The sequence below is a fragment of the Papaver somniferum genome, chromosome 1 (assembly GCF_003573695.1).
Source record: "Papaver somniferum cultivar HN1 chromosome 1, ASM357369v1, whole genome shotgun sequence".
Lineage (NCBI taxonomy): Eukaryota > Viridiplantae > Streptophyta > Magnoliopsida > Ranunculales > Papaveraceae > Papaver > Papaver somniferum.
In genome coordinates, this window is record NC_039358.1 from 45,489,539 (window position 1) to 45,514,351 (window position 24,813).

General features: G+C 37.6%; 4 protein-coding genes across 12 annotated transcripts; all 4 read left to right on the forward strand.

Moving 5' to 3' along the window:
- The first annotated feature begins 6,676 nt into the window (after window positions 1–6,676).
- LOC113328374 (putative B3 domain-containing protein Os04g0347400) lies at window positions 6,677–9,489 on the forward strand. Of its 2 annotated transcripts, none has more exons than XM_026575498.1 (4): window positions 6,677–7,113; window positions 7,994–8,399; window positions 8,479–8,677; window positions 8,904–9,090. In XM_026575498.1, the coding sequence occupies exons 1-4, from the start codon at window positions 7,039–7,041 to the stop codon at window positions 8,947–8,949; spliced, it is 726 nt and encodes a 241-aa protein (XP_026431283.1). In that variant the 5' UTR covers window positions 6,677–7,038; the 3' UTR covers window positions 8,950–9,090. The 2 variants fall into 2 exon arrangements, with proteins under 2 accessions (XP_026431283.1, XP_026431273.1); XM_026575488.1 differs by having other exon boundaries at window positions 6,679–7,113; window positions 8,479–8,738; window positions 8,904–9,489.
- A 291-nt stretch (window positions 9,490–9,780) lies between these two features.
- LOC113328385 (B3 domain-containing protein At2g35310-like) lies at window positions 9,781–12,278 on the forward strand. Its single transcript, XM_026575505.1, has 3 exons — window positions 9,781–10,148; window positions 11,070–11,624; window positions 11,796–12,278. The coding sequence occupies exons 1-3, from the start codon at window positions 10,074–10,076 to the stop codon at window positions 12,072–12,074; spliced, it is 909 nt and encodes a 302-aa protein (XP_026431290.1). The 5' UTR covers window positions 9,781–10,073; the 3' UTR covers window positions 12,075–12,278.
- A 250-nt stretch (window positions 12,279–12,528) lies between these two features.
- On the forward strand, window positions 12,529–18,084 carry LOC113284980 (B3 domain-containing protein REM9-like). 8 transcript variants are annotated; one of them, XM_026534194.1, is made up of 5 exons: window positions 12,529–13,650; window positions 14,173–16,004; window positions 16,100–16,244; window positions 16,880–17,311; window positions 17,621–18,084. In XM_026534194.1, the coding sequence occupies exons 3-5, from the start codon at window positions 16,170–16,172 to the stop codon at window positions 17,882–17,884; spliced, it is 771 nt and encodes a 256-aa protein (XP_026389979.1). In that variant the 5' UTR covers window positions 12,529–13,650; window positions 14,173–16,004; window positions 16,100–16,169; the 3' UTR covers window positions 17,885–18,084. The 8 variants fall into 5 exon arrangements, 3 of the variants coding, with proteins under 3 accessions (XP_026389979.1, XP_026389978.1, XP_026389980.1); XR_003328514.1 differs by having other exon boundaries at window positions 14,173–15,264; window positions 15,590–16,244; XR_003328523.1 differs by having other exon boundaries at window positions 12,529–12,682; window positions 13,096–13,650; window positions 14,173–16,244.
- LOC113299537 (F-box/kelch-repeat protein At1g57790-like) lies at window positions 14,754–15,401 on the forward strand. Its single transcript, XM_026548602.1, has one exon. It carries the CDS (start codon window positions 14,754–14,756, stop codon window positions 15,399–15,401), a length of 648 nt encoding a protein of 215 aa, XP_026404387.1.
- Window positions 18,085–24,813: the final 6,729 nt, after the last annotated feature.

Below are 24,813 nucleotides of genomic sequence, written 5' to 3' on the forward strand. Positions count from 1 at the left end.
TCACATTCAAGTAACTTTTTACTAAGGTTTTCCTCGGAATCTTTGAGGATCGATTCGCAAGAGCGATGCCAACACTACACCAAAAATGGGGATTCACAACTGCCTTTAGCTGTTAGAAATCGGGCTTGCAACTGCAGCCAGCTGTTGCGAAAAGTGGTGTAACAAATATTCCCAACGGAAATGTAGTTGTTGCGAATTTTTGGTCGCAATTGTTTTCGCAACAGTTCTGAGCTGTTGCGACACTTTTGAGCCGCAACAGCCAACGAGCAGTTGCGAATTTTTTACTATTAGTTGCAAAAGCTTGACTAAGTCAAGGAAGACTAACCCAAATAGTCATGGTAACAAAATTGCAACAGAAGCCAACTGTTGCGAAATTTTAATTGTTATTGCTAAAGTTCTTGACTTAGTCAATGGAGACTGACTTCTAATTTCCGGTACAAAATTCGCAACAGAACCAAGCTGTTGCTAAATTTTGGCAACTGAAAAAAAAAAGGTCGGTCTTTATTGACCTGGCCAAATACCCCCACCCATTCTATTTTATCCTGCATATACCCCGTGACCCTGATTCAATCAATCAAGAAACCTAAGTATCAAGCCAACCACATACTGCACCACTTATATTGATAATCATATGTCAATAATACATGAAAGAGAAAAGATGGAAACAACTTGGTTTTCTCTAGATTTCACAAAGATTCTAACTTAGTTTCAAAAGCATAGTGAGAGTATAATATACAATTTTCTGCGCCAAGGGTCAACCTAGATTTCAAGAAGAGAAACGTATTTGTAACCTAAATGAAGCACCTGATATCAATGCATATGCGACAACCCTGCAGCACAAGTACAAACCATAGTTATTAGATATGGAAGATGCAGATTACAGGAATAAAAACACTATAAAGAGTGTTTTCGACCAAATTTGCCTCTTAAGCATAAGCATCTCAATGGTTTCACTTTTGAAGTATTCATGCCCAAGAAATACTTCCTACACTAGAAAAAAACTATATTTATAAACATATTACATGTTTTAGCCGATCAAAGAGAATAAACCAACAAAGAGTAGTCAGAAGATTTCAGTGCGAGTAAAATAAAATTACAAAACCTACCTCGACCAAAGAACTTCCACCTTAAGTCCCAACCTCCAACCATTAAATCCCAACCTGACATATTTCAAATTAAAACTCAAGGATAAACCCGTGTAGGCACACACGAAATTGGCATGCGCGAAAGAATGGTAAAAAAAGTGTTTCCTGGCACACATGATTTTGGCATGCGTGAAATCATTCAGTTGCGAATAGCAACAAAAAACAAGCAGTTGCGAAATTTGCAACATCAACAGCCTGTTGCGAAAATTTTGCAACATCAATTCGCAACTGAAAATTCGCAACAGCTACATTTTTGTTGCGAATCTGAGTTGCTATATCCTGAATTTGGTGTAGTGCAACCATAAAGACCTCCGTAAATCCTTTTCAATTTCTTGTTTTCTCGACAGAGAGGAGTCAGAAGAGGTGTGACATGAGAAGTTGTAATCTTCTTCATTTTCAATGAATCCAAAAACTTAACATACTCTGAGACTTCCTCATCAACATCTCTATCAATATCTGAATCACCTTCATCAGAAAGTTCATCCAACTTTTCTTCTAGGCGTGTTTCCCAATCAACAGTTTCTATATTCAGAGAATGTTTTGATATTGACTTAGATGTGACAGTTCTCTCGGGTGAATTCATGCTTTGAAAATCATCTGGTAATTTCTGACATGATACGTTATTAGAGATAGATTCGTCCATTATAATCAGATTGCTACAAACACAGACTTATGAGGTCTTTAACGTGTTTGTCTGCTCTGATACCAATTGAGAAAGCGGGGGTCTAACAACCACACCCAATATTTATCTTAGCAATCTGTATGGACTAACTCCAATATAATTTCAAGAGAATCAACTAGATAGTCAGACTCAATCTTAAAAAAGTATATCAAAGAGTTATATCTGTATTTCTCAATTCAATCTGCAATCAAAAAAATAGGAATTTGCGAGCCCGATTGAGTATAAGAAATAACTTGGATGGTATAAAAAACCAATATCCAAGTGTCAATCAATTTAATCGACAACCAAAGGTTGGATTCACAATTGATTGAACTTACACACAACCTGTGATATTTCAAATATATAGAAAATATAATATGGAAAAGAAATAACACAGACACCAGAAATTTTGTTAACGAGGAAACCGAAAATGCAGAAAAACCCCGGGAGCTATCCAGATTTAAACATCATACTGTATTAAGCCGCTACAGACACTAGCCTACTTCATGTTAACTTCAGACTGGAATGTATTTGAGCCCTAACCAATCTCACACTGATCAAGGTACAGTCGTGTTCCTTACGCCTCTAGAACCACGCCGGATTCTGCGCACTTGATTCCCTTAGCTGATCTCACCCACAACTAAGACTTGTTACGACCCAAAGTCGAAGACTTGACAAACCAATATGTCTCACACAGTAAAGTTTATTGAATAGATAGATCTGTCTCCCACAGATATACATATGAGTTTTGTTCCGTCTTTTGATAAATCAAGGTAAATAGGAACCAATTGATATACTGGACTTATATTCCCGAAGAACAGCCTTGAAATATCAATCACCTCACAATAATATTAATCGTATGGTAGCGAAACAAGATATTGTGGAATCACAAACGATGAGTCGAAGATGTTTGTTACTACTTTTTACCTTGCCTATCGGAGATTAAATCTCGAGCAAATCTTAGAGAAGATAATACTCAATCACGATAGAAAACAACAAGATCATAACACGCAACTACAAAGAAAATAGTTGGGTATGTCTTCACAATCCCAATGAAGTCTTCAAGTCGTTAACCAACAGGGTTTTAGAAAAACCTCAGGTGAAAGGAGAATCGACTCTAGTCGCAACTAATATCACACATCAGGTGTGGGGAATAGGTTTCCCAGTTGCTGGAGTTCTCCTTTATATAGTCTTCAAATCAGGGTTTGCAATCAATGTTACCTTGGTAACAAAGCATTCAATATTCACCATTAGATGAAAACCTGATTAGATTCAAGCTAAAATATTTCAACTGTTAGATCGAACTTAGCTTGTTATACACAAATGAAAAGTGACTTCATTTAGATATGAGTAACCGTACCTAAACGTGTACACCTTTGTTGGCTCAACAATAGTTAACCGAAGTTACCCATATGGACACTTTCATATCAACCTTATTCATCTTAACCATAACTAGTTCAAATGACTCAAATGAAACTAGTTCTAGAGTTGTTCAATTGTTTATATTCCCATGGAAGTATACAAGACAGAATTGAAGCAAAATTGATTTTGATTCACTCGAATCAATTCATGAAAATTATAGCCACGGTTTGCAAAAGATTGCATTCCTTATTATATAGATGTATTAGTTCATGAACAAACCGATTTTAGCACATAACCCACTCAAGTATGCAAACAGGTACGCATACCTAAGTAGCCGGACTTGAACTGTGTTCGCCAGTATGCAAACCGGTACGCATACTATCGTATACTTCCGAGTTTCAGTTGATTCCAGTATGCATATTGGTATGCATACTATAATACCCGAACTTCAACTGACTTCGCCAGTACGCGTACATGTACACATACTCTAGCCCCCGGACTTTACCTGACCTCGCCAGTACGCATACGGGTGTGTATACTGCATTCCGGTCTTGGATCAACACATATGCAAGTACCCATACTGTTCTTAAATCCAATTATGGTTAAGTGTTCTAAACTCCCATTTCAATCATTGAAACATTCTTAGAAGACGACAATAGATGTCTCACGCAAACTATTAGCTTCAAAGCAATTTTCAAGTGATCGACTGATCAATATGAAACATTCCGAGTCTACATCAAATGTCTGTCTCACACAAATCATGTAAGATGTTACCAGGTGATTTTCACATGATCATCTTTTGACTTCCGACAAGAATATAAGATGAACTCGGTTAAAGCGAAAGCTTACGAACACATATTTCGAGAAATATGTAAGCGAGTTAAACTCAGCTCGAAATATCAAATGTGTATAATTGAAGTGTATATAGCTATACGACTTTTTCTCAAATAGGAGATAGAGTAGATACACTTTTGAGTGATAGATGAGTTCAAGTCTCCACATACCTTTTGTTGATGAAGTTCTACAAGCTCCCCTTAGTAGTTCTTCGTCTTCAATCGATGAACGCCGTGAAGTCTAAAGCTCAACTACACTTTCTATCCTAATCCAAGACTTAACTATAAGTACACTAGAAATCAAGACTTATAGTTTTGGCAACTAAACTTGACAACAAGCTTGAGATAGCAACGCTTGCGAGTTCGACCGAGCAGTGCTCTAACAGAAGTTTATTCTATTCCATCTTCTAATGAGATTAAGTCGTATAGCTATACAAACTTTTACATTGTTCACATTTGATATTTCGAGCCGAGTTTATCTCGCTTATCTATTTTTCGAAATATGTGTTGGAAGCTTTTTGCTTTAGCTATGTTAAATGGTCAATGGGTTCCTTTCTTATAGGAGTATCTCTTATTGAAGGAGAAGAAAATCTGATTAAATGGTCGGAATCGATTCTGGATTATACCATCATCGTTCCCTACTACATTTACAAAAATTGGATATCTTTACGGTATATGGCTCTTTCTCTTCGCGATGTATTTGTAATTGATATCTTCATTTGTATTAGGGGTTTTACTGTCTTGTACCTTGATGTTTTTGTTATTCTTGTAAGCGATCATGTTATCAGGTTTTGATTTGAATGAATTGAAATTTGTTGATTGACAAAAAAAAAAAAAAAAAAAAAAAACACGTCATATTAAAATTGAGTATTCCTTTTTTTTTTTTCTAATCCGTCGATTTTTGGGCCTCAACCTTCACTCAACTCAATTCAAGGCATTCAGACAAAGATGAATTCACTTGTTTTCTTTTCTAGTTGTAAAAAATGTTTTTCCAAAGAAATTACTGTACTGGTCTTTCTTGGTCAAGGGTGCTGTAGAGATTTTGTGATTTGGTGGTCATGAATCTCATGATGAGCATATGGGGAGTGGGACTTGACCGAAAAGACTTAAACTTGTCTGTCACGTCCTTTCCGTTTTCATGCTTTGTAATAATTACAGTCGGGAAAAATGTTACTTGTTAAAATTTCCATTTTCTTTCTTTAACGCAAAACAAAACCAAACATTATCTTTGCCTACGTTTATTTTGGTAGATTTTGATTGGCGATGGAAAACGAAAAGACATACAGTTTTAGTATATGAATGGGGCAGTGAAAGCGTATGAATGAGCCAACGCGGGAGGTATGAAATGTCATGGTATATGCTTGTATTCAAAGCAAAGAAAGCATGCAATTCCACCAGAAGTTCGATCGGCTTAGGTGTGTCTCATGTGACGTGTTGCTTGTCCTGATCATTCATGTTACAAATCTAGAAACTAGTAGTTTGCTCATGCCATTTTAGTATTATTAAGATAATAGCTAGATCATCAACACCGTTAATCCAAGGGTATTTCTAAACTTTCCGGTGGGCGTTTGGTAAGATAATTTTCCCCCTATTTTGGCTCTTTTTTTCAAAACACAGGATACCAATTTATTTGGAGGTGTACCATTATAAAAATAGAATATTCTCTACTTTGAAATGATACATTTTCAAGCAAATTGGTATCCCCGTTAAAGGCCAATTTACCTTTGCTCTCGTTGGGTTGAGAACTAAGATACTGCTTTTTCACTGAATCTTTTGTATTAACAAATGGGAATATCTTTTGCATTAGCCAAGGCGTGTAATTTTACATCGAAAAGAAGTTTCCTACCAAAACAAAAACTTTAAGGGCCAAACGGCCCAAACCTTAAAGGCCTAGCTCTCTGTGACATGTTGCCAATTGTGCAACCAACAGACGGCACGAAATATTTTCGTATTCTCTCACAATGAGCACTCCGTGGAGTGATGAAAACCTTATCATACAATGTATTTTTTTCCGGTCTTTTTTAGTTTCTCATTTGTATCATTTTTTATTTTTTATTAAAAAGGGGTAAACCATTTTATTTAAGCAAAAGATGTTATAATTTTTGGATAGGTGGTTCTGATCATGTCATTTAGTACAATCTGTCGTAGGAAAAGTAGTGTCTTCCCAACTGGTTTTCATTGCCGGTGTTGATTGTTGCATTTGTGTTTTCACCGCTTGGTTTATCAGTTCGTCTGCCGCCTGATTTGCTTCCCAAGGAGTGTGCTAGTATGTGGTTTGGAATGTCAGGCATGAGAGCTTTGATTTGTTTGAGCATATTTGTTAGGTACCATGGTGTTGGTTCTTGAGCTTTGATTTCATTTTGTATCATTTATATCGATTGTTATACATGTCTGCTACATCCATTTTTTGTGGAATCGGTTTCGGATGCTTAAGCTACACCTCTTTGATTGCTTGCAATGTTTTCCACATTTCGTTTTTTTGTTGGAAAGACTAATTTGCCTGTTGTTAGTGCTTGCATACCTCATCAACAAAATAGAAAAAGAAGGAAAACACTGCAAAAAGAGGACTGAAAAATATGCCAATGATGGTGCCCCTAGATAAACGAGGTAGGTGCTATAAAAGAAATTTGACAATTTGTTAAACCGCTACAATTGCCGGCCCGAAACTTGTTAGGTCCTTAAAATTAATGGCGAGGGAAGGAGAGAGACGCACGTTTTTGCGTACCAACTCTGAAAATATCAAAATTTGGGATTAGAATTGAATTCGAAAGGGGAGTTAGAAACTACATACAGAGATACGAAATGAATATGAAAGAGAAAAATACAGAGACAAGAACCAATCAGAGTCTTAGTTTTACACATTGGGTTGTTGGATGCTCTAATGTTCCTCTGTTTCCACTCTATAAACCCTCTGTATGTTTGGTCTTATCAGTAATTTGGGGATTCAAAATTTAGGGTTTCATTTGCTACCAGAGGAGAAAAGAGATACAAAGGAATAAAGTGTGAAACGAAAGGGTTTTTTTGGTTGTTGATTGAAATGAGGAAATTTGTTGATCCAGACAGAAAACACCATTTCTTCAAGGTCTTACTTGAAGGTGATCTAACCAGAATGGTATGTACTCTTCGTTTCCCTTTACTTCATTTCTATTGATTCTTAAATTTCTGAGTTTTGGGGTTCATATAGTAGAAAGTGGAAATTTAACATTTTCTGTAACTGAAATGAACATGAGCTATTTGATAAAAGGACTTAAAGCTAAAAGTACCCTTTCTTTAGTGATGAAAACAAAGTCACTTCATTAACATGTTTATCTTCAATTTCTTTGTTATGTAGTATGATTGATAGGATAGAAGAAACTATGGGTTTGCGATGTTTGGTTTGAATTTGTTTTTTATTTCACACATGATATGAAATTTGCAATATTTCCCCCTTGAATAGTCTGTATGCATGGCAATTTGGGTTTGTTTTTTATTAAGGTTTTATATTTTTTACGTATTTGTATACAATCCTCAGTTGTCAGATTGTTCAGGAGATTTAGAATTTCCGCATTAAACAAAGGTCTATTTGATAGCATAATGTCTGTATATTTGAAGCTCAGTTTTCTCTTTAAGTGAAATATAGCTAGTAGGAGTTCTGTTGGACTCGATGTAATTTGTATATCTAAAACCATTCTGCAAAATCCCACTGGCTTTAGATGCTTGAATTTTGTCTGGATAAGCACAGAGAGGTGAAACAACATCTAAACTAATCCTAGTTCGAGAGAACAGAATTTGACTTTGTGCATTTTAGTCTTTCAACTGTTTGATCTGTATGTAGCAGGTAATATCTCTAAGTTATTCCATATGGGCATATGGACTTCTGCCTCATTCATGTTTCGACTGGTTGTTGTCGGTATCTGATTTATGTTTACTATAGTGTTATAAGCATGTTGCATTTGAATAACTGCATCTTTACACTCGGGTAAATCGCCTCATAGAAGTTTTGCAATTTTCAGCGAATTCCTGAAGCATTCTATCCCAGAATATCCAAAGATTCTCAGTCATGTGAACGAGCAGTTCTTTGGGGTCCTAGTGGAACACATTGGGTTGCTAAAGTGAAGAAAAGTCAGGATGGCATCTACCTCGATAAAGGCTGGGAAGTATTTGTCCAAGTAAATGGCATACAAAAGTACGATTTCTTAGTTTTCCGGTATGAAGGTAGCATGCAGTTTTCTATCAAGGTTTTCAATATGCATGGGGTTCCAAGGGAAGAATGTTTCACTCCTGATCGTTCTTCTCCGTTGGTGGAGGAGAGAATTAGGCATGGAAGGTCATTTGACTGTCCACCAGTTGGAAGGCCAAGTACAAATCTGAGATCAAGAAAGAGACGCTGTGTTGAACTGCAGGAACGAGTACAACAAGGTAAATCTGAATTCTAATGTGATTAGTTGGGTTGACCCATCTTTGTGCATGACTGATATAAGTTAAAATGCCAATACAGACAGGGATGAATCAGATGAAGACAAATCCGATGAAAAAGATAAGTCAGATGAAGATGAATGGGATGAAGACGAATCGGATGAAGGTGAATCAGATGAAGATGAATCAGATGAGGATGAATCAGATGAAGATGGGTTGGATGAAGAAGATGAGGATTGTGTTGCACGTACAAACGGAAGAAAGTGCGGATTATCATCCAGGTCCCGTTCTGCTTTCTTCAGAATTTTAATGCGACCAGCTTATTTGAAGCATAATTATGTGGTGAGCTATTTTTATAACCATTTGGTAAAATAATGTTGAAAAAAACCAGAGTAATCTCTTGCTTAGAACGTATTTAGAGGCCCTGTTGCTTCCGCGTGCCATATCACTTGCCTTGGATCACATCTTGGTTGCTGATTTGATCATCTATGTTTTTCAAATGTGCAGCCAATCCCACGGGGCATCAGAAGAGCGTACTTCCTGGATGACGTGAAAAAAGTTATAATTATGCCTTCTGATGCTTCTTATGATCGAGAGTGGAGGATTAGAATTCTTCACACAAAGACAGACATGAGGTTAAGCAAAGGTGTTCCTGACTTCATAAAGAAGAAAAATGGTTTGAACTTGAAGGCAGGAGATGTGTGCCACTTTGAAATCGTTGAGAAGAGATCTTACAAGCTTGTGTTACGAGTTCAGGTTTTTCGCAACTGTGCTTGATTTGGATGAAGGAGGGTGTTAGAGAATATAGATGTCTTTACTTGAACCTATTTCCTGCTTTCGGTTTAACTGTTAGTTTCAGTTGGTTATGTCTTCAGCTGACATACCATGACTATTTTGTTAAGTTAAGCTTGTTTCGCTGCACTTAGTTTCGATTTGAGCACTTGTAGGTGTGATTTTTTGGTGTGTTCTGTTCATTAGCTCAGAAAAGAACAATGGTAAATAGATCGCACAACTTGTAATTGGCAATTGCGTCATATGTAGGTGTGGAAAAGCTGCACATGACATTTGTGTTTAAATTTTGCGAAACTTCGGATGGTAATATCTTGCTTTCTTGAGTAGATTTGCAAGCCTTCGAATGGTATCCGAACTCCGAAGGCAAATCACAGTTTTCTGCTGGATTTAGCCATTTAGTGAACCCAAAATTTGAAACTTTATAAACGAGCCAGAGCAATCCTTCAAGTTTCCTTTCAATTTTTCTAATAAGGGTGCCCCCAGATAAAATAGGCGGGTGCTATTAAAGATTTGTTAAACCGTTACCAGAATGCCGAAACTTGTTTAAAGCACAGTTAGGTCGATATATTAATGGCGGGGGAAGAGAGGCACAGGTTTTTTTGCGTACGAACTCTGAAAATATGAAAATTGAATTTGGTATTAGAGTTGGAGTTAAAGGAAGTTAGTAAGTACATACAGAGGAAATGAATATGAAAGAGAGAGTACAGAGACAAGAACCAATTAGAATCTTGGGTTGTTGTTGGTTTCCTCTGTTTTCAATCTACGAAGAAGTAAATGAAGAAAGAATTCAAAAGTTGGGGTCTCATCTACTATCAGAGGAAAAAAAGAGATATAGAGAAGTAGAGTGTGACAGAAAGAAAGGGTTTCTTTTTTTGTTGATTGAAAATGAGGAAATTTGTTGATTCAGATAGAAAACACCATTTCTTCAAGGTCTTACTTGAAGAAGATCTAACAAGAATGGTATGTACTGTTCCTTTTCTCTTTACTTCATTTCTTTCTGATTTTAGTTTCTGAGTTTTGGGGTCCATATAGTACAAAGTGGACATTATCATTTTGTGCACATGAGCTAGTTGATAAAAGTACCATTTCCTTGATGATGAAAACGAAGTCAGTTCATTAACATGTTCATCTTCATTTTCTTTGTTATGGAGTATGATCGATAGGATAAAAACAACCTACGGGTTTCCTATGTTTGGTTTGGTTTGATTTCATTTTTTCTTTCTTTCTCACAACTGAAGTTTAATTCACACATGGTCTAGCTTTGATTTCAAATCTGTGCTATTCCCCCCTTGTATGACTATTTGGGTTTGAATCTGATTAAGGTTTCCTGTTCTGTGGATACAAATTGCTAGTATTATCATGTCTTTGTATCTTCCTTCTCACACAATCCTCAGTTGTCAGATTGTTCAGGAGTCTGCTTTAGAGTGTTTCCACATTACAAGAGGGTCAATTTGATGGCATATAATGTCTGTATATCTGAAAGCTTAATTTGCTCTTAAGTGAAATAGTAGGAGTACTGCTGGCCTCAACGTTCGTATATCTTAACCCATTCTGCAAAAATCCCACTGGCTTTAGATGCTTGAGTTGTGTTTGGCTTCTCATCAAGCAGAGAGAGATGAAAGAACGTCTAAAGACTCTAAACTATAATCTCACAACGTTTGTCTAACTTTGTGCATTTTAACCTTTAAACTATATGATTTGTAGTTAGCTCCTAGCTAGTTACATCTCAAAGTTATTCAGTTAAGCATATGGTTTTGCCTCAAAGTGTTATAAGCATGCTGCATTTGAATAACTGCATCTTTACACTCGAGTAAATCGCCATATATGTTAGCTGCGCGTAATATGTACTTATACTAATTGTAGAAATGATGCAATTTTCAGCAAATTCCTGAGGCGTTCTATCCCAGACTATCTAAAGAATCTCAATCATCTAGACGGGCAGTTGTCCAGGGACCTAGTGGAGCACATTGGGTTACTACAGTGAGCAAAAGTCAGGATGGCATCTACCTCGAGAAAGGCTGGCAAGTATTTATACGTGAAAATGGCTTACGAATGTATGATTTCTTGATTTTTAAGTATGGAGGTAGCATGCAGTTCTCAGTTAAGGTTTTCACTATGCATGGGGTTCTGCGGGAGGGATGTTTTGCTCCTATTCACGCTTCTCTGTTATTGGAAGAAAGAGATGACACAAATGAAGATGAATCAGATGAAGATGAATCAAATGACATATCAAATGAAGATGAATCAAATGAAGAAGAATTAGATGAAGATGAATCAGATGAATACGATCCAAATGAAGACGGATCGGAAGATAATGAGGAGGAATATGTTTCAAGCGCAGATGGCGTAAGGCGCCGATCCGCATCGGCATCCAGGTCCAGTTCTCCTTTCTTCAGTATTACAGTGCGGCGTGCTTATCTGGAGCATAATTATTTGGTGAGTTCTTTTTGAAGTTATTTGATCTACTGATTGTTGTCATTGTTTGAACTCTTTGATTAGAGTTGTCCTGTTTACTGTCTTGGGAGTGCGCATTCTCCTTGTTTTCATTTCATTTACTTGTTGCTTCCCATGGCATACTTCTGATCAACAAATTTCTCAATTGTGCAGCCAATACCATGGGCTGCCAGAAGAAACTACTTCCACAATGGCTTGAAAACAGTTAAAATTATAACTTCTGATGCTTCTGATGATCGAGCGTGGAGGATTAGAACTCTCAACTTAGGGGCAGACATAAGGTTAAGCAAAGGAATTACCGACTTCCTAAAGAAAAAGAATGGTCTGAACTTGAGGGTAGGAGATGTGTGCCACTTTAAAGTCGTTAAAAAGAGACCACACAAGCTTGTGTTGCGAGTTCAGGTTTCCCGCAGGCAATTTCCATTTGGATGAATGAAGGTGCTAGAGAATACAGATGTTCTTACTTGAACCTATTTCCTTTCTGTTCAAACTTAAAAACATTTCCAAATTAGTTGGAAGCTTAATTAGACTATTTTGTTAAGTTAACCTTGTTTCAGTTGGTTCATTGCCATGACAATTTGCATTATATGCCGATGCTAGTTTTCACTTGTCACTTGTCATTATGTGCCAAACCTATACTCCCCACAACATGGCTGCACTTAACCTTTTGCCAGTACATTGCAATTTTTTTGATCGATAAAAATAAAAAAATTTGTTGTCCATGAGTTTCGAATTTCCGGCAACATAAATATTTTATTGTGTGAAAAAAACCGAGGGAAGTTGTCCCCTAGGTGAAATAAAAGATTCTTTACCGCTACAGTTTGGCCGAAACTTTAAAATTACACCCAAATTAGGGGAAAGAAAGAACCATTTAGAATGGCTCTCTTCTTCATAGAGTTAAAAATTTTACAAAAATCTAGGGTTTCTCACTATCTCTTCAGCTTCCATGGAGAAATCCGAGCTTCAAAGAAGAGGTGAGCGCAGACTTCCACCATCACCAAAGGTAGCACCATGGCTTGTTTTCCCACATGGTAAAGATGGTAAGTTCCAAACTTTCTATAACTTAGGTGATGATAATCATCAATTAAACAAGAGAAATTCAAACAAATTTATACCAGAATTAAGTAAAAGAAGATTTTTGGCAGAAATCTTGTCATAAAGGGTGGGTAGTCATTGTTTGTGAGGATGATGATACTCATCCTAATTATGGAGATTGTTCACTTTGGAATCCCCAATCACTAGAAACCGTTCACTTACCTTGTTTGCCCAAAAATGTTATTAGTAAATTTTGGATTGGAGATTGTCTTTTGACTTCGCCTCCCCAGACCAGCATTAGCAGCAGCAGCAATAGTAGTGACAATGATGATGATTCCATGGTTTATTTACTTTTTAAATGTCCTGGTGTTACTCCTGACTGTTTTGTATTTTGTCACCCTGGTGAAAAACAATGGAGAAAACATGAGTTTGAATTATACCAATCTTCTGAAGCAATGCTATATCTCAAAAGTAAGTTACATGTAATGTGTTGGAATGGTGTCTACCTGGAGATAGAAATACAGCGTGGGTCTGATATCCATGATGAAGAAACCCTTGCAGTAAGTAAAGTTTTTGTTAGATTAGATAGCCTTCCTGGTGGAGGTTGTGCTTTTAGACGGTATTATGTGGAGTCTTTTGGTGAGATCTTCCGAATATGTATGTCTTCCATTAAGAGAGGGATTTATTCCAACGAATGCAAAATTGGAATCGTAAAATTGGATTTCTCTTCAATGGCTTGGGTGGATGTGGAAAATCTGGACCATGTCTTATTTATAAGCTGCCGTACTCAGTTGTCTTGCTTGGCCTTAGACTCGGGATTTTCAAAAGGTTGTGTGTATTATACACAGTACAAAGAAATGAGCTTGTACAAATATGACTTGGAAGATCAAAGTATTTCACTTTCTTTACCATGTACTGATCTGCCGACACCATGGTTCTTGCCTAACTGGATGATTATTACTACACCTCCAAGGTAACTTTGAAGCACGATATGTTTTTGTCACATTGATTTATAATTGTTTTTCTCTAATTAGATATACTTAATGATCTATTGACCAGTGCTTTCGATGCTAAGGGATACAACTGTATCAGATGTACCCTGTGTAGTTTATATCTACTTCTCAGTTCATACAGCCTTGTGCCTTGGGTAATGTAGTTCATGTTAGAGTATCGCCGAACAAAATTAATGGTAAAAAGGACATGCTGTATTGTCTTTACGGAACACACCCTGATTTAACCAATTTGCTACATAAATTTATTTTTTCAGTTGCAATGCTTGTTCAATTAAATGTCTTTTTATTTTTAAAGTTGAAATCAGGCTCTTTGTATTTTTACAGAACTAGTTTGGATGTTGGACAGTGTGTTATTTGTATTGTTCTTTTCTGCCGCAATAGTACTGCCTTTATATCTTATCCATCTTTTCTCTCCATGTCATTTGTAATAGAGATTGAATAGATGTTGCTGCTTGATGATGTTCTGGTTTTTTAATTTGTAGGGTTGATGATAGAAGAACAGCAGACTGTAAATTAGGAAAGGTCGAACACATGGATGAAGTTATAAAGGTAATGGAAAACATAGCTGGTGTTGCTAGGGATGATGAGACAGAAGATATCAAAGAAGTAAGACAGGAGATCATGCCTAACGATGATTTGATATGGTCCGTATCAAACTATCTTCATACATTGGATTACATACATTTACGTGCAGTGAGTAAACTATACCGTGCTACGATGAACCTCAGAAGACCCTCTTCTACTAGAACTTTCCAGACGACAGATTTATGCCCATGGCAAGTTTTCTCTAACTATGATAGCTCCGTCCACCATTTCATAAACCCAATGCATAATAATGAGATATACCTCGTGAGTATTCCTGAAATGGTAAAAGGTTCTGGAATTCGCTTTTCGAAAGGTGGGTGGTTGCTCATGTTGAAAGGCCTGACATTGCTCTTCCACAATCCCTTCACGAGATCGAGTATCAAACTTCCAGACTTGCCAGATAACGGCCATTTCTCAGGTATCTCATTCTCTTCCTTGCCGACTTCTGCAGACTGTAGTTTTTGCCTTCCATAAACCAATGAATGCTAGTGTGTCCATCTTCTTCATTAAACGTGGAGAAGAACACTGGAGGTATAATTCCTTTGATGGCACTTACTTACCTCCCAATAAGAAACCCATGGAATTCGACACGGATTTGAACAATCCAGTTTATTACAATGGAGCATTCTATTGCTTAGATCTAAATGGAACTTTAGGAGTATTTAAACAAGAGAATGACAATATAAGTTGGGAAGTTTTAGCCATTGTAACCCCGCATAATTGTGAGTTTATCTATAAGAGTTACTTGGTGGAGTGCGAAGGAAAACTTTTGTGTGTGTTATTGGGCCATTTGGGAAAATGGGTTCGTGTTTTTAGATTGAACTGCACTCAAACGGTTTGGGTTGAAGTTAAAGATCTGGGGAGGCATATGTTGTGTGTTAGCAATACATCTTCTATCTCAGCAGTTGCTCCGGTTAGTGAAATGGAGAACAAAATCTACTTTCCGAGGTTGCATAAAGATGGGATTTTATTCTATTCCCTTGATACAGGTATGTATCACTGTGTTGGTAACACTAGTCATTCTGCTAAAGATTATCGCGATACAAAGGCGAAGTTGCACTGCAGTTGGATTGAACCCAACTGGTCAGAGACCTCAGATCAGTTTCTCGACTGGCTTAGTATTTAGTTGGTTATTACGTCCGTCTAACACACTCAAGGTCTTCTGTTTGACCCTGGCTGAAGCCGAATTTTGTTCTTCTGGGAAAAAAAAGTATAAATTTAGATAAATTCTTAGCGTGTAATTTTTATTTTTATCTTTCTGTGAACCAGTATTCTGTATTTTGTTGCCGTAAACTTTAAAGGTTGGAGATGCAGGAACTTTTCAGAGTGCTGAAAATCATCTAAAATATTGTGCAAACCAGAAGCCCTATCTCTGGGACATATTCCCCCACAGTGTGGGTACACTTGCCATTGAGTGATGAAAAAACCTGGGGGTGCCCCCAGATAAAAGAGGAAGGTGCTATAACAGATTCTGTACCGTTACGTTAGGTCGTCATCCTCCTGATTAATGAGTGAGGAAGGAAGAGACTGGTTTTAGCGTACGAACACTCAAATTAGGTGATTTCAGGGTTCAAGTACAAATGCAGTTAATTGATGGAGATGATATGAATATGAAAGAGAAAACGAAGAGAAAGCAACCAATTAGAATCCTCTTTGTTACACAGATAAGAAGAATCAATGGGTTGTTGGTTGCTATAATGATCCCCAGTTTTCACTCTATAAACCCTCTGTAAGTACGGTCTTATTTTTTAAAAGAAAAACAAAAACCCGTCAGTTATTTGAGGTTCTTTATAATTCAAAACTTAGGGTTTCATTTTCTATCAGAGATTCAAAAAAAGAGAAACAGAGTAGAGTGAAAGAAAGGTGTTTTGTTCTTTGAGTTTTGTTTATTGGAATGGAGAATTTTGTTAATCCAGACAGAAAACGCCATTTCTACAAGGTCTTACTTAAAGAAGATGAAACCAGAATGGTATGTCCTCTTCTTTTGTTCTTATCATTTCTTTCTGATTTTTAACTGCATAAATGTCAGTATAGCTTGATGCAACTGATGTTGTAGCTCTATGCATAAATTTCAGTCATTAACATGTTCATGTTTCAGTTTGAGTAGAGAAATCATCTTCAAATTTTCTTTGTTAAGGAGTATGATTGAATATCTTATTTTCTTTCTCAAATGAAGTTTCAGGCATGGTTTAGCTTTGATTTTGAGATTTGTGATATTTCCCCCTTGAACAGTCTGTCTGTATCTATGACCATTTGGGGTTTATTTCTGTTTCGTGGATGCCAATTGCTAGGATTTAGAGTTTCCACTTCACAGGAGGGTCAATTTGATGGCATAATATCTGTATGTTTGAAGCTTAATTTGCTCTTAAGTGAAGTACTGATAGTACACCGAGTACTGTTGGACTCAATGTTTGTATATTTAGAGTTTTAAACCCTTTCAGCAAAATCCAACATCCACTGCCTTCCATGGTCAGTATCCGGTTTGTGTTTAATATAGTGTTACAAGCATGTTGCATTAGAGTAACTGCGTTAAATCGCCATATCTGTTAGCTGGTAGAGTAATATGTACTTGTACTAAAACCATAGAGGTTATGCAATTTTCAGCGGATTCCCGAGACGTTCTATCCCAGAATATCCAGAGAAGCTCAATCATCTGAATGGGCACTTGTTCAGGGTCTTGGTGGAGCACATTGGGTGACTAAAGTGAACAAAACTCAGGATGGCATCTACCTCGAGGAAGGCTGGGAAGTTTTTCTACAAGAAAATGGCTTACAAATGTATGATTACTTAGTTTTTAGGTACCATGGATGCATGCAGTTCTCTGTGAAGGTTTTCACTATATCCGGGGGGATTCCACAGAAAGAATGTTTGGCTCCCGTTCGTGCTTCTCCGTTACCAGAAGAAGGAGAAGAATCAGATGAAGACGATGGGGATGTTGCCCGTGCAAATGGAATAGTACGTAGATTCGCATCCAGGCCCGGTTCTCGTTTCTTCAATGTTACTGTGCAGCCATCGTATCTGAAGTGCAATTATCTGGTGAGCGCATTTTTAATTATTTTTTTCCATGGTAAATTATTGGTCATGAAAGAGTTAAGCAGAGTAATCTTCTTGCTTAGAACCGTATTAGCTAGGAATAGCTCATTTCTATGAATGTTAAAATTCGACTAAGTTCTTTGATTGTTGTCATTGTTTACTAGTTTAATCTCTTGATCTATTGATTGTTGTCATTGTTTTAAGTTTAACTCTTAGATTATAGTCTTCTATTGCTTCCGCATGCCATGTCACTTACCTTGGAATCTTGGATCACATCTTGGGTGCTGATCATTAAAATTTTCAAATGTGCAGCCAATTCCATGGGGTGTCAGAAGAGAGCACTTCCACGACGGCTTGAAAAAAGTAACAATTGTAAATTCTGATGCTTCTGATACTCGAGCATGGAGGATTAAAATTCTCCGGTTACAGAAAGACATCAGGTTAAGTAGAGGTGTTGCTGACTTTGCAAACAAGAAAAATGGTCTGAACTTGAAGGTAGGAGATGTATGCCATTTTAAAATCGTTAAGAAGAGATCACACCAGCTCGTGTTACAGGTTCAGGTTTTCCACGATTGATGTAGGAGTATGGATATCCTTTATAATATGTATTTGCTTCCTTAAGGCGCCCTGGTTGTTGTTATCAGTACTTTATTTACGTAGTATCCAAAAAAACTGCTAGTTGTAATCTCTTAATTACGTATACTTTGCTTTTTTATGAGGCTTCAAACTGCTTTACTTCGCTAAGTATCAGAAAAAATTCTAGGTTTTTCTTTTCATTAGTCTAATAATTGAGTTCTTACTTTTCCCCCTTTTCTTTTGTTATAAAAATGGATTCCAATGACAATGAGAAGATATGTGTTAGTTGATAAACATGGAAGATTGTGGCATTCACGTTCTAGTTGTTTTGCTTTCTCGAAGTCAAGGCTGCACCGGCAAAAGAACAGTTCAAAAGTCGTCTCCATAAAAGTTTAACAACAGAGCTAGCTAGCTATACCATCCTTTTCCTACAACCAAGAGATACGGAACAATGCATTATATTGTTCAGCTTATCTTAGTTTCGATATTCTTGTGGATCACCTTGCATTTGTTCTTCATAAGAGAAGTACCATGGTCACCGGTTCAACCATTTGACTGGGCGATCGAGAACAAAACCTGTGAAGAAGCAGCAAAGGATTTGACTAGTTATGCATGCCTGGAGAATAGCCATTGTGTCAATGCCAATAACATATATCCTGGATATTTATGCACATGCAATGAAGGATATCAGGGCAACCCATATATCAGTCCCGGATGCCAAGGTATGCGAAATTATAAGTTTTTAGCTCATAAGTGCTGCATCATAAATTAGGAACTTACACGTTCTTCTACATTCAATGTGCTAATGTACTGCGCAAATTGTGAACCAGAGGTGAATAAGTACGGGAGCAAGGACATCAGTAATCCTTGTAGGTTCATTTGCACGCACACCATGGCTAATTATAGTTGTTATTGTCCTAGAGGATGTCATGGGGATGGACGAAAAGATGGGAGTGGTTGTGTTCCTGAACACGAAATATTTTCAGGGCTAGATTTTATCCTATATCTTCTTGGGGGTAATGCAATACTAAACTTTCCACCTAATTAATATATTTCTTATAGTGTCTCTGAATACCACTTAAAGAGTTGTTGTTCGATTTCTGAAAGCAAAAAAGTTAGAAGTTATTTTGGCTATCAGACTGTTTGGATATCAGAAGCAGAAGTGATTCTGTTTTTCCAGAAGTAGAAATCAAAAGCAGAATGTTTTAGATTCCCAAAAAGTTAATTTTTTGCTTCTATAAGACGTTCTAAAATTGTAAACCCAAACTAACTTATAATTATTTTGCTTCCGGAAATCGAAAAACAACTTCTGGAAATGGTATGCAAATAAGCTAGTATAGTACGCAATTCCAGAGCGACCTCTAAAAGAATTTTTTTTTGTACTTTTTATGAAATAAAATGTTTTTGTTCCTGACTTCTTAGATTGATTTCTGCTTCTGGAAAAGCAGAAGTGATGCTGCTCCTGGTATCTAAACATATTATCATAATAACTGTTAGAATACGGGCAACCAACTCAAAACCAATTGGCAATGAGTGGAGAGGCTTTAAGAGATTATAAACTGCAGGATCTTAGATAACCCAACAATGCGGGACTAATAATCTCAACACGCCCCTCACGTGTAGCCTCGTAGGGTCTAACACGTGGACTGCAATAAATCGGGTGACGCGGAGCAAAGGCGCGGTCAAATGACTCGTCGCAAATAACCTGCTCTGATATCATGTTAGAATATGGGCATCCAACTCAAAACCAATTGGCAATGAGTGGAGAGGCCCTAAGGAGTTACAAGCCGCATGATCTTAGATTGCCCAACGATGTGGGACTAATAATCTCAACGCTCCCCCTCATGTGTCGCCTCGTTGGGATAACACGTGGAAAATTAAATCGGGTGACGCGGAGTAAAGGCGCGGTCAATGACTCGACGCAAATAGCCTGCTCTGATACCGTGATAGCATACGGGCACCCAACTCAAAACCAATCGGCTATTGTTGAGATTATTAGTCCCACATTGTCTGGGAAATCTAAGATCCCGCGGTTTATAATCCTTAGGGCCCCTCCACTTATTGCCAATTGGTTTTGAGTTGAATGCTCGTATTCTAACATGGTATCAGAGCAGGTTATTTGCGACGAGTCGTTTGTCCGCGCCTTTACTCTGCGTCACCCGATTTAACAATTGTCCACGTGTTAGACCCGATAAGGCTACACGTGAAGGGACGTGTTGAGATTATTAGTCCCACATTGTTTGGGCAATCTAAGATCCTACGGTTTATAATCCTTAGGGCCTCTCCACTGATTGCCAATTAGTTTTGAGTTGGATGCCCGTATTCTATCATGGTATCAGAGCAGGCTATTTGCGACGAGTCTTTAACCGCGCCTTTACTCCACGTCACCCGATTTAATTGTCCACGTGTTAGACCCAACGAGGCTACACGTGAGGGATCGTGTTAAGATTATTAGTCCCACATTGTTGGGAAATCTAAGATCCTGCGGTTTATAATCCTTAGGGCCCCTCCACTTATTGCCAATTGGTTTTGAATTGGATGCTCGTATTCTAACATGGTATTAGAGCAGGTTATTTGCGACGAGTCATTTGTCCGCGCCTTTACTCTGCGTCACCCGATTTAATAATTGTCCACGTGTTAGACTCAATGAGGCTACACGTGAGGGGGCGTGTTGAGATTATTAGTCTCACATTGTTTGGGAAATCTAAGATCCTGCAGTTTATAATCCTTAGGGCATCTCCACTCATTTCCAATTGGTTTTGAGTTGGATGCCCGTATTCTAACATGGTATCAGAGAAGGCTATTTGCGACGACTCATTTGACCGCGCCTTTACTCCACGTCACCCGATTTAATTGTCCACGTGTTAGACCAAACGAGGCTACACGTGAGGGGGCGTGTTGAGATTATTAGTCCCACATTGTTGGGAAATCTAAGATCCTGCGGTTTATATTCCTTAGGTCCCCTCCAATTGCCAATTGGTTTTGAGTTGGATGCTCGTATTCTAACATGGTATCATATCAGGATATTTGCGACGAGTCATTTGTCCGCGCCTTTACTCCGTGTCACCCGATTTAATAATTGTCCACGTGTTAGACCCAATAAGGCTACACGTGAGCGGGCGTGTGGAGATTATTAGTCCCACATTGTTTGGGCAATCTAAGATCATGCGGTTTATAATCCTTAGGGTCTCTCCACTCATTGCCAATTGGTTTTGAGTTGGATGCCCGTATTCTAACATAGTATCAGAGCAAGCTATTTGCGACGAGTCATTTGACCGCGCCTTTGCTCCGCGTCACCCGATTTATTGTTGTCCACGTCTTAGATTGATTTCTGCTTCTGGAAAAACAGAAATGCTTCTGCTTCTGGTATCTAAACATATTATCATAATAACTAATAAAGTACAATAGATGAGCAATCTCTTTTATCTTAAACTAATACTATTAATTATGATGCAGGTATCGGAATATTATACAATGTATTAAAAAAAGTCTATATACTGTTTTTGCACACAAGGAAAAGAATGAGAGCAAAAAAACACGAAAATATGATTTTTAACCAAAACTAGTATCTTACCCGTGCGTTGCACGGGATTAAGTTAATTGAATTAACTTAGCTCGTGCAATTTTGAGATAACTGTAGCCGTAACTAAAACAACTGTGGCGACAATTGTTTTCCAGGTAGGTAATTTCCAACATTAAATAAGCATTCTGAAAGTGCTTAGATGGAAGCCATCATTAGTACTGGTCAAATTAACATATTTAGGAGCTCCGAAAATAAATTGTTTACAAACAAATTAGTACTCTTTATAACAACCAGCGAACAAACCTTACACTTTCTTCAAGCAATGAAACGCAATACCAAATTAATGCGTCTATTAGTAGGTTAATTTATTATAATAAGTTTTCGTTCAATTTATCATCTCATAAATGTGTGTCCTATCAAAAACAACGTACAAACTGGCTAGCTTAATTTCTTCTATACACATGAATAAAGAACTCTAACTCATATTTACATGGCTACACCTTTTTTTTATAAAAAAATTGTTGTCAACTTATCCTACAGAATCATCTTTAGTAACATCAACGTCATTTAAATAGTGGATCGTCGTTTTGCTCACTCATGCGTGATCAACTCCCACATTAGTGTCACCGTCGTGATTACTTCCGTCTTCATGGTCTGCATTAGATCCTTCATCACCCATTTCCCTTGTTAGACCTGAACCAATACCACCACCATCGGAGATGTTTTGGTTAAATTCAGGAGCTACAATTTGGGCACTATCATATAGAGCATAACACTTCTGGCTCAAACTTGTTCAAATAGCAAGAGGCGCCAAGAGCAGCAGATGAACCCCCAATCTGACTCCCCACAGCCTGGCCATCTTCTTAAGATTCATTGCCACTTCCAACTGTATCTCTAACTCCCCCCCCCCCCCCCCCCGTTCATTTTCATTCTCCCCGTGAACTGAGGCCGTGCTAAATTCCCAGCTCCCAACTACTTCTGAAGTCAAAATATATGTCGTTCTAGTTTTCCCACCGGCTTCTCCTGTATTTGTGCAATCGCATTGGCCATTGTGTTCACCATATTCTTGTGGCTTTGTTTCATCATCGAGCTGCATCGTTTCCCTAGGTTGAGTTGTTGACTTGTTATTCAAGTCAAAATTTAGATCCCCATCCGCAGCAGGATTTTCTGCTCTGTTAACACATTGAGTTTTAGTTTAGACTCCTTAGAGCATCCACAGTGGGCGAGTATAACCAAAAATTTGGGATGAGATCGTGACGCAGTGGGACGGAGTAAAGATCAAATCCCAGCCAAAGATCAAATTCCAGACCATATTTGGTCGCGACCAAATACCAAATCCTAATATAGTCGGGCGTAAATTTAAAGTACGCTTGTTGCTGGGCGTAAATTTAAAGTACGCGCGTTAACGGGCGGAGATTTAAATTACGCCCGATGAAAATTCAAATTAAAAAAAAAAAAAAAAATGAGGCGTAAACTTAAAGTACGCCTGTTGACATGCGTAAATTTAAAGTACGCCTGGTGATTGATTGAGCGGACATTTGAGATACGCCCGATGAAATTTTTTTGGGGCGGAGATTTAAATTACGCGCGACCAAATTTTAATCGGGACCGTTACGTGACAACACGGACTAAACCCAAAATTTGATCTTTTTTTTGATCTTTGATCTTTGGTTTTGATCGCACCACTGCAGTTGCTCTTATAGTATAGGTGTTGTGCAAAATGAGACTAACAACTCTATGTGAAGACCAATTTAAGGTTTTTAGGCTTTAGGCTACTCTAATAACTGTGTCATATGTGGGAGTCGAACACACTGCTACATGGTTGAGAACCATATACCTGAGAATTATTATAATGTGAGTAAGATAATGATAGTATGATATTTGAGAGCAAATGATTCACGGGATTAAAGGGTTACCAAGCCGAGATTTTACCTTCATCTTGATTCTCTTCAGAAACAAAGTCCTGAAGAAACTTCCACTTTTGACAAAATTAGAGTGTAAAACTCCTGACAGTTGATTCAACCGTTGACACACCTTGTATCCAAGCAAATATTAACATCATGGACCCTGTCTTATGCAAATAAGTAGCAACAACTAAGCAAAAGCCGTGTAACTGACCTACAACTAAGACTCACTAATGAGTGAATACTTTTAAATATCTTGGGACTAAGTAATTTCCACGTACTTGTATATAAAGAACAAAGTTCATAATAATAAAGTTAACCAACAGAGCTTTTATACCTTATGCTCGTCATCATGACCTCTCAATCGTCGAGTTTTGTCTGTATTTACTATTGATGCGTTTCAACAAACCATCGAGTTGCATATGTGTATTTATAATTCACAATGATGTCCAAGGAACCACAAATAAAATTTAGTTCATGGAGATTGAGCAGTACCTTTGCTTGCTACAACCCCGTCCGTGCTGCATTCCTCCATTGTGGTGTACCATGGGATTCTCACCCCATAGGTTTTCACTATCCAGAGGTCAAGCCATGCATGGAGCTCAATATCTAGGATAGAAAGACGCCATAGTTCTTTAAGTTACAACATTAAGAATATCATACCTCGTACAGACACAATTTCGTTTTCCATTGTGGTGTACCATGGGGTTCTCACCCCATAGGTTTTCACTATCCAGAGGTCAAGCCATGCATGGAGCTCAACATCTAGGAAAGAAAGACGCCATAGTTCTTTAAGTTACAACATTAAGAATATCATACCTCGGATAGACACAATTTCTTTTTCTCTTGTGCTTGTGTGCATCTTGCCTCTTATTTGTTACCCCCGAAACCTATAATAAAAGACATAAGCTGGTTCGATGCCAGACATTTATTTGCCATCCAAAGATTAATATATGTATCCAGAATAAGCACACCAATGTCAACAATGTAAGTTGGTTCAACTTTTGTCTGGACATTCATTAGTATTCATTATCAGTTTACAAATATAATGCAAAAATCTGGATGTGATGCGCAATTTTTTGAATCTAACAAAACAAAACAGATGCTAGCATGTTTAGTCTAACTGGCAACCTAATAATGATTAATCCATCATGACAATTTGTACAAACTATGGACAGAGTGGAGAGAAACCATACGTTTTTTTTCCTAATACATTCCGCAAGAGAGAAACCATAATACCAAACACTAATCTATACATATCATAGGCTCCAGTTTAACACAATATTTCTTAAACCCTGCAATAGAAAACATGGTAGAAATATGGTAGTTAAGGTTACCTCAAAGAATAAAAACAATGAACATGAGCTCCAACACTGCAGAGGAGAAATTAATTCTTTCTGTTCATAAAATGTACGCAATATACTACCTTTAGGAAAATGAATCAGCTGCGAAATAGGACCAAATCCATAACCAATTATGTATCGATCGATTACCCAAATCAG